This window comes from Leiobunum rupestre, chromosome 2, assembly GCF_980474605.1.
Source record: "Leiobunum rupestre chromosome 2, qqLeiRupe1.1.hap1, whole genome shotgun sequence".
Taxonomy (NCBI): Eukaryota; Metazoa; Arthropoda; class Arachnida; order Opiliones; family Sclerosomatidae; genus Leiobunum; species Leiobunum rupestre.
This window is the reverse complement of record NC_143385.1, coordinates 6058282-6066638: the sequence shown is the minus strand read 5'-3', so window position 1 is coordinate 6066638 and position 8357 is coordinate 6058282. Positions and strand designations below refer to the sequence as shown.

At 41.7% G+C, this 8357-nt stretch overlaps 1 protein-coding gene across 1 annotated transcript; it reads right to left on the bottom strand.

Annotated features, from left to right (window-relative positions):
• Positions 1-4728: 4728 nt before the first annotated feature.
• On the bottom strand, positions 4729-6549 carry LOC149955597 (uncharacterized). The gene has a single exon (XM_090166705.1). It carries the CDS (start codon positions 6547-6549, stop codon positions 4729-4731), a length of 1821 nt encoding a protein of 606 aa, XP_090022831.1.
• Between the last annotated feature and the right edge of the window lie 1808 nt (positions 6550-8357).

The window sequence follows — 8357 nt, the reverse complement described above, 5'->3', positions numbered from 1 at the left end:
CTATCGCGGTGAATTCAGCACCTATCGACCTGTCCTTTCTGGGGTGCCTCAGGGGTCCATACTTGGACCGTTACTATTCAACGTTTTCGTCTCCGATTTTCCGTCGGTTCTGACTAACGATTGCTCTCTTTACCAATACGTTGATGACAGCTATATTTCTCTCGCGATCCGTTCAGCGGCTGACCGTTTGTCGTTACAAGATAATGTCTCTCATGTCTTCGAATGGGGAGTTGCCAATAGCATTTCCCTGAATATCAAGAAATGTAACTTCATGGTGATTAGGAGAAATAAATCTCACGAAGCCGTCTCCTATGAGATCAATGGCGTGGCTATTACTCGTGTTTATACTATGAAAATCCTCGGCGTTTAAGTGGTCTTATTCGTCGAACTACTGGTTCTACTCGTGGGTGCGTCACGCTTTTTCGTTCGATGTGTTTACCTGCCCTCCACTACGCCTCACCAGTTTGGAATCCTTATCTCAAAAAGGACGTGGTTGCGTTGGAAAGTGTTCAGGGTTCGTTCACTAGATTTTACCGGAAGTCACCGCGCGCAAACTTATCCAACCATGTCCCATATGATCAACGACTGGCGTACATTCCTCTTTTACCACTATCCTTTCACGGGGACGTTTGTGATATGGTTACGCTCTGGAAATTGACCTGGTCGGAGACGTTCATCCTTAGCGATTATTTGACCGTTTGTAATCGGCAGTCTTGCCCTACGTACTATATCAAGTTTGCAAGATGTTTGGCTTTGGAGCACTCATTTTTCACCTGGAGCGCTAGAACCTGGAACTCGCTGCCCACGGATATCCGAGAGAATGCCGCTATGATCTCGATTCCGCTATTTCGTTTGCTTGTGTTCGAATTCTTTTTTAAAATTGGCTTTCTAATCTTTCTTAACTTTTGTGTGTTTAATCATATTTTAAATTTTTCATATCGATTTAATCATTTTTGTCGCGCTTTCAAATCACTCCTTAAATTTAATTTCTTTGTTTGTATTGTCCTGGTAACCACCACGTATAGGCCGTGCCTCCGTGGTTGCCTGCAGGGTTTTCTTTTCTTTGCGAAATTATTATTATTATTATACATATTTAAAGCAAAATACTGATACCTTATCGACGATACATGTTTGAAGCAAAATTCTGATACCTTATAGACGATAAATGTTTGAAGCAAAATTCTGATACCTTATCGACGATACATGTTTGAAGCAAAATTCTGATACCTTATCGACGATAAATGTTTGAAGCAAAATTCTGATACCTTATCGACGATGCATGTTTAAAGCAAAATTCTGATACCTTATCGACGATACATGTTTGAAGCAAAATTCTGATACCTTATCGACGATAAATGTTTGAAGCAAAATTCTGATACCTTATCGACGATGCATGTTTAAAGCAAAATTCTGATACCTTATCGACGATACATATTTGAAGCAAAATACTGATACCTTATCCACGTCTTCGACGATACATATATGAAGTAAAATACTGATACCTTATCGACGATACATATTTGAAGCAAAATACTACAAAACTTTATTACAAATTTGAATTTAATTAATTTTTTAACTCTAGTCATAACCATTTTTTATAAGATATTTCACACCGAAAACATAATAATAAATAAGAATCGTATCTCAGCACAGATTTTGAAGTAGGGCTTAAAGGCCGACATAAATGTTCGGTAACTTTGGGATGAATTTCAAGCAGCTACTTAAGTCCGTTACGTGACTGAGACATACTGTTATTCTATGTGAAATTGAATGACACTTTGTGTATTAATATTTAAAGTTTAATAAATTAAAAGTAATATAAAATAGAGTAATAAGTTACATGGTCAGGTCTCAAGAGCGTCTGGTGGATTGTCGTCGTCTGCTGTATATATATGTATCCGTGCTGCCAGGCACTATTCCCCCTTCATAGGCCCTGACATAACCCCAAACACCATCCTCTCTTAAATACAAACATCTCCCTCTTTCGAATTCAATATATATATTTTACCAGCTATCTATCAAAACTGTGTCTGATAATCTTTTTGCCATGATGGTTTTGTACGACTAGAGCTTGGCCGCAACCGTGGTAGCTGGTTTGGATGTATTGGCATTATTTCCTGCACCTCGAATCCTTGCTGCAACGCTCGAGACTGCAACGTAATGCACTGCTCCCTCTGGTGTGACTCGGTTGCTCGATTTTTTTTGCTAGCCGTAGCTTTTGTGTCTAATGGTAACTGTACAAAATCTTCTGGGTTTACTTTATTCGTCTGAATTTGACTAGCATCTGAAGGGTAATTGTACAGCTTTTGTCTTTGATCATACTGCTGGCTGGTAGCTTCTATCGCACTTGGTAATACGTCGTCGCTCAGTTGTTCTTGAATTGGCGTGACCTCCCAATAGGTCTTAGTGAACTTGCTACAGTCTCGGACTCTGAATCAGATGTTGAGAGTGTGGCACAACTGATGCAGTATGGACTGTTGGCCTCTGACTAGAAGGAACTTTCTTCCACAAGGTTGCTTTTGCACCTCCTTCTACAACTGGCCAACTTTGACTGGTTTGCAGTTCCAACGGACACTGTTCTTGGTACTGAGGACGCCAGATGACGCTGCTATTTGTCTGTGTCATCTTCCTAGACTTATTTGAGCCAATATTAGTGTTAGCAGGTTCTACTCGGAGAAACCTCCTATTCCGTCTGAATACTGACCCAGCTTCTGTCTGAACTAAGTATGATCGGGGACCAACTTGTTTTAGTACTTTAGCTCCAATCCAGGGTGTATTTCTTCTTTGGGGCTCTACTCGCACGAGTTGACCGGAATCCAGTTCTTCTAGATCATGCTTTCCGTTGTCGTATTGCTGTTTCATCCGCATTTTTTGCTTAACTAATGCTTCTGGTACTCCTTGTACGAGTTTTGGCTTAAGTAGATGACTGCTAACAGGTAAAAGTCCTTGAGTACGTCTTGCGTAAATTTTTGTACTGGGCTAATTCCATCTAGTTGAGGCGTATTCCGCCATTCTAGAACAGCTAGTTCCAGTTCTTGCTTGCTGTAGAGAGCTTTCTTCACCAATCGTTTTGCTACTTTAACAGCTGCTTCCGACTTACCATTAGACTGACTAAGGTATGGAGATGGACGAATCCCCATTGTCTTGCAAAACGGTCAAATTCTTTACTGACGAAATTTGTTCCGTTATCTGTCACTAGAACTTGAGGGACTCCATGACGGAAAAGTGTTTCTTAGTGACTTGAATTAAGGCAGCATTTGTAGTCGATGATAGTCTGTCTAGTTCCCAGTAAAAACTGAAATAGTCCACCGCAACTAAGTAATTTTCTCCATTAATGGTGAAGACATCTTGGCCTACCATTTGCCACGGCCGTTGCGGAACTTCATATGGTTGTAGAGTTTCAAGCTTGAGTTTAGCCATAAATGTGTTGCACGCATTACATTTGCTCACGTATTCTTTGATCTCTGCTGCCATACCTGGCCAATAAATAATATCTCGAGCTTTTCTGACGGTGGCATCTGGTCCCACGTGACTAAAGTGTATTCTTGACATTATTTCCTTTCTGCTTCTAAAGGGTATGATTATTCTTTGGCCTTTATACAGTATTCTATCCTGGTATGTAATGTCTCCTCGTTCTGACCAGCATTCTCTAACCTCTTTTTGAACTTGATTGCGATTAATTGGCCAACCTTTCTGTACTAGTTCAATGAGTGACTGACATATATCATCATCTGATATAGCTTGTCGAATGAAATTCAGTGTAGGAGTGCTCACTGGGAGATACTGTACTGGATTGATCTCTGAGACTTCATGTAGTACTTGTTCAACACGGTAGACTTGTTCCATATGTGCCAGATTTTGTATGGCGCCTGGCAGGTATGCTCTGCTCAACATGTCAGCTACATATAAAAAACTTCCCGGGTGATAATGTACTTCCAATTGATAATTTGGCAATTGCAGCATCATACGTTGGAGTCGTTTAGGTGCGCACCTCAATGGCTTGTTGAATATCGGTATAAGCGGCTTATGATCCGTATGAATTGTTATCAGTGGGCGAGCCCCTATATACTGATCAAACCGGAGACCTGCGAAAAGAATTGACACACATTCCTTTTCTATCTGAGCATAATTACGTTCCGTTTGAGTTAAAGCTCTTGAGGCATATGCTACCGGTCTTTCTTCTTGCAGGAGGACTGCCCCTAGGCCAGACTATGATGCGTCACTATGAATTGTGACCTCTTTCTTTGGATCGTAGTACGCAAGTATCGGAGCCTTTGTTAACAGCTCCTTAATTTTATTAAACGCCTCCATCTGTGGTTCTTGCCACATAAACAAAACCTCTTTCACCAATAACACCCTTAAGGGCTCCGTAATAGTGGTCATAGATGTTACAAATCTGGCCAAGTAATTGACACTTCCCAGCAGCCTTTGTACAGGTTTCTTGTCAGTCGGCTGAGGCATTTTCGTAATGGCTTCTACTTTTGCCGGGTCTGGGTATACCCCTTGATTGGTAATTAAATGTCCCATGTAGCTCACTTCCGTGACCACCAACCGTAATTTCTCTTTATTTAATACCAAAGGTTTTTCTCTTGCTCTTTCTAATAAGGCTCGTAATTTTTTATTATGGTCAATTATGCATTCTGCTTAAGTGTCTCGTCGACCAAGGATCAAGATGTCATCTGCTATATCTTCGACCCCGTCTAATCCCTCCAACAATTCCAGAAAACGTCATTGAAACTCCTCCGGTGCTGACGATAACCCGAATGGTAGTCTCTTATACTTGTAGCGGCCAAAAGTTGTCCAAAAGGTAGTCACGCTCGAGCATTCTTCAGACAAGACTATTTGATGAAAACCATCCTTCGCATCTAAGACTGAGAATATTTTTGCACTTCCAAGTCTTGGTAGAATGGCATCCAACGTAGGCATTTGATATTTTGGACGACGAACCGCTTTATTCAGGTCCTTAGGATCCAAGCAAATGCGCATTTTGTTATTCCTCTGAACTATCATCAGACTACTGATCCAGGGCGTTGGCTGGGTCACCTTCTCAATAATATCTCGCTGCTGTAAGTCCTCTAATTTCTTCTTGAGTGGCTCCATCAACGCTACCGGGACTCGTCGTGGAGCATGCTGAACAGGTACTGCTGTCGGATCCTTGTCGATATGATACGTGCCTGGAAAACGTCCAAGACCCTCAAAAACATCACGAAATTGATGAATAATCTTTGTGGCTTCTTCGCGGGCTCTGTCTAGTTCTCTTGATTCTTGACTTTCTTGTGATTTCAAGAACTGGCTTTCATTCCTTGTCTGAGAGGCCATTGCCGTGTAATGAATATCATGCATTGTAACGAAGCCAAATGCTATAGATGTAATTGCCGATAGAAGTGACGTTACTGCGCGATCCAAAACTTGAAATTGGATGGAATGCTTTTGTCCTTGTACGACGCAAGACAACGTACAAACTCCCAGAGGCACAATCACTGAGCCATCGTATAATCGAAGTTGAGCAGTTGAAGGATTTATATCTTGTTGACGTTGTTTTTTAAGCCGGCGATAGTCTTGCAGCGTTATTATGTTACAAGTAGCGCCTGTATCTATCTGGCACGATAATGTAGCTGGTGGTAATCCAACTTCATGGACATGCAGTGTGCCAAAATACTTGGTTGGAATATTATCCTGATTGATAGATGCTATGTCCTCCACTACAAATAAGTCCTCTGACTGTTGAAATATTTCTGGTTGATACCACCCTGTATGATTTACTTGACTGCTACTGGGTATTGTATACGCATTGACTAATGGCCTTGATGACGTGCTCTCTGTTTGTAGTTGATACGCTTGTTCATATGGATATTGGTGCTTCTTTTTTTCACAAACCTTTTGAAAGTGGTTAAATACTTGGCAACAATCACATTGTTTTCCCCATGCTGAACAGTCTTTTGATCGATTTGCATAAAAGACTGTGCTGCCACAATAGCGACATTCATTTCCGCTTGTGGACGAAAAGTCTCGTTGGGTATTTCCCCGATATGATAGCGATGAGTTTCCTCTTCTCTGTGAGGGGCCTCTTCTACTAAAATTAAATTGTGGTTTACGGATCTGATGAACGGTTTCAGCATCTACCTCTACATTGCTAGATTGACGTGCTGCTGGATCAAGTTTATTTAATTCAGTCCATTGTTCTTTTGCCCTCTCATTTATTCTAAATACGTTTAATGCCTTCTCAATAGTAACGACTTCCTCTTCTTTAAACAGGGCTTCTCGTGTTTTATTATCTTTAGAACCCATCACCAATTTGTCTCTCACAAATTCTTCTGCCATTGCTGTGCTATAATTGCAGTCCTTCACAAGTTGCCGCAATCGGATATAGTACTGATCTACAGATTCTTGTGGCAATTGATAGGCATGAAGAAAGATTGATCTTTCGTACAAGACATTTGTTTTGGGTTTGAAATATTTGCTCAAAGCCTCGAGAATAGTTGAATCACTCGCTAAGTCTTCTTTCGAAAGAGGTAAGCTTTGCATGAGTTTTTTACATTCTTGTCCCATCAACTATAAGGACACCTTATAGGCAGCTTCTTTCTTTTCCAACTCGGTCACAACTAAATAGTCTTCAAAAGACTCTTTAAATTCAGCAAAATTGTGAGCCAGATTTCCTGTCATGCACATTGGCTTAGGTATAGGTCCAAACACTTCCATACTGTTTTATAGAAGCTTGTTATAAACAAGGCTTAATTTGAGACTTCTTACAATGTTTTGTAACTTGCGCAAAGGAGATTGCATTGACTAATCAATCTTCCTTTGGTCCACTTCTGACACCATGTCATTGTATGTGAAATTGAATGACACTTTGTGTATTAATATTTAAAGTTTAATAAATTACAAGTAATATAAAATAGAGTAATCAGTTACATGGTCAGGTCTCAAGAGCGTCTGGTGGATTGTCGTCAGATATAACTGAGTGGATATACCGATGAGAGGTCCCGCGGGTGGGTGAAACAGACCCCCTTTGGGGGTAAGCATTCCCCCCAGCTCTAAACCCGAGTAGGTCAATAGGTCCCTCAACAATTTGTCATGTTCCCCTAGGGCATTTGTCAAAAACTTTCTCCACGTGCGAGTGGTGTCAAGCCTTTGATGTTTCCGCCGGCAAACCATTATTTTCAAACACTTTCGCGCAAAGCTGTCCGTCTTATTGAATGTCACCCCTAGGGCATCTGTCAAACACTTTCTCCACGTGCGAGTGTTGTTATGTAATAAATGGGTCGACCCTTTCCGCCGACAAACATATTATTTTCAACACTTTCGCTGTCTTACGGCCCTAAGGGGTAAATGGTAGCTTGAACGTTTCTAACCGGCAATGGGACAACGTACACGTGAAAAAGAAGAATTGGCCCACGCCAGACTTTTCGCCGTAGACTCGGAAGGCATAGTCGAATGCTATCTCTGCCACGGACAGTTAGGCAGCTGGGAAGCCGGCGACGTACCCCAAGCGGAACACGACAAATTTTATCCCAACTGTCCGTCACCCGCCGCTTTGGAGGGCCAAGATATCCCGCCAACCGAAAACTACACCTTCGACGGACCCACAACCAGCCCTGCCGAGGGACACGGCGACGAAATCGTAACTCTTACCGTCAAACGCCTCGAGGTAGAACATTTAATGAAAATGCTCGTAAAAACACTCCTTTCAGATGGTTCATTTCGCCCCTTTGAGTGAACTTCTTTATATACCTTACGTAGATCGACGTAGTTACCATGATATAAATAAAATACATTTCCAAAGACGTATATTCAATGTAAATCGTATTATACAACCTGCACTTGAAAAATATATAAATAAAACCTTACAATTTGTATACACTAGGCTCTTTTTTTTCACACCACTTTTAGCGAGGACACCCGCTGTGGCTATTTTACGGGGCAAGCTACCCTTTACCCCTTAGGGCCGTAAGACAGCGAAAGTGTTTGAAAATAATATGTTTGTCGGCGGAAAGGTTCGACCCATTTATTACATAACAACACTCGCACGTGGAGAAAGTGTTTGACAGATGCCCTAGGGGTGACATTCAATAAGACGGACAGCTTTGCGCGAAAGTGTTTGAAAATAATGGTTTGCCGGCGGAAACATCAAAGGCTTGACACCACTCGCACGTGGAGAAAGTGTTTGACAAATGCCCTAGGGGGACATGACAAATTGTTGAGGGACCTATTGACCTACTCGGGTTTAGAGCTGTTTACATAACGTCAAATCGTCTGATCTAAAATGGGGTGCCCCCAGCTATCCGTAGTTGAACTATCGACCTGCCGAAAATGTTCGCCAATGAGGGGCTGTCGGGGGGAGGACGGCTTTGCGAGAA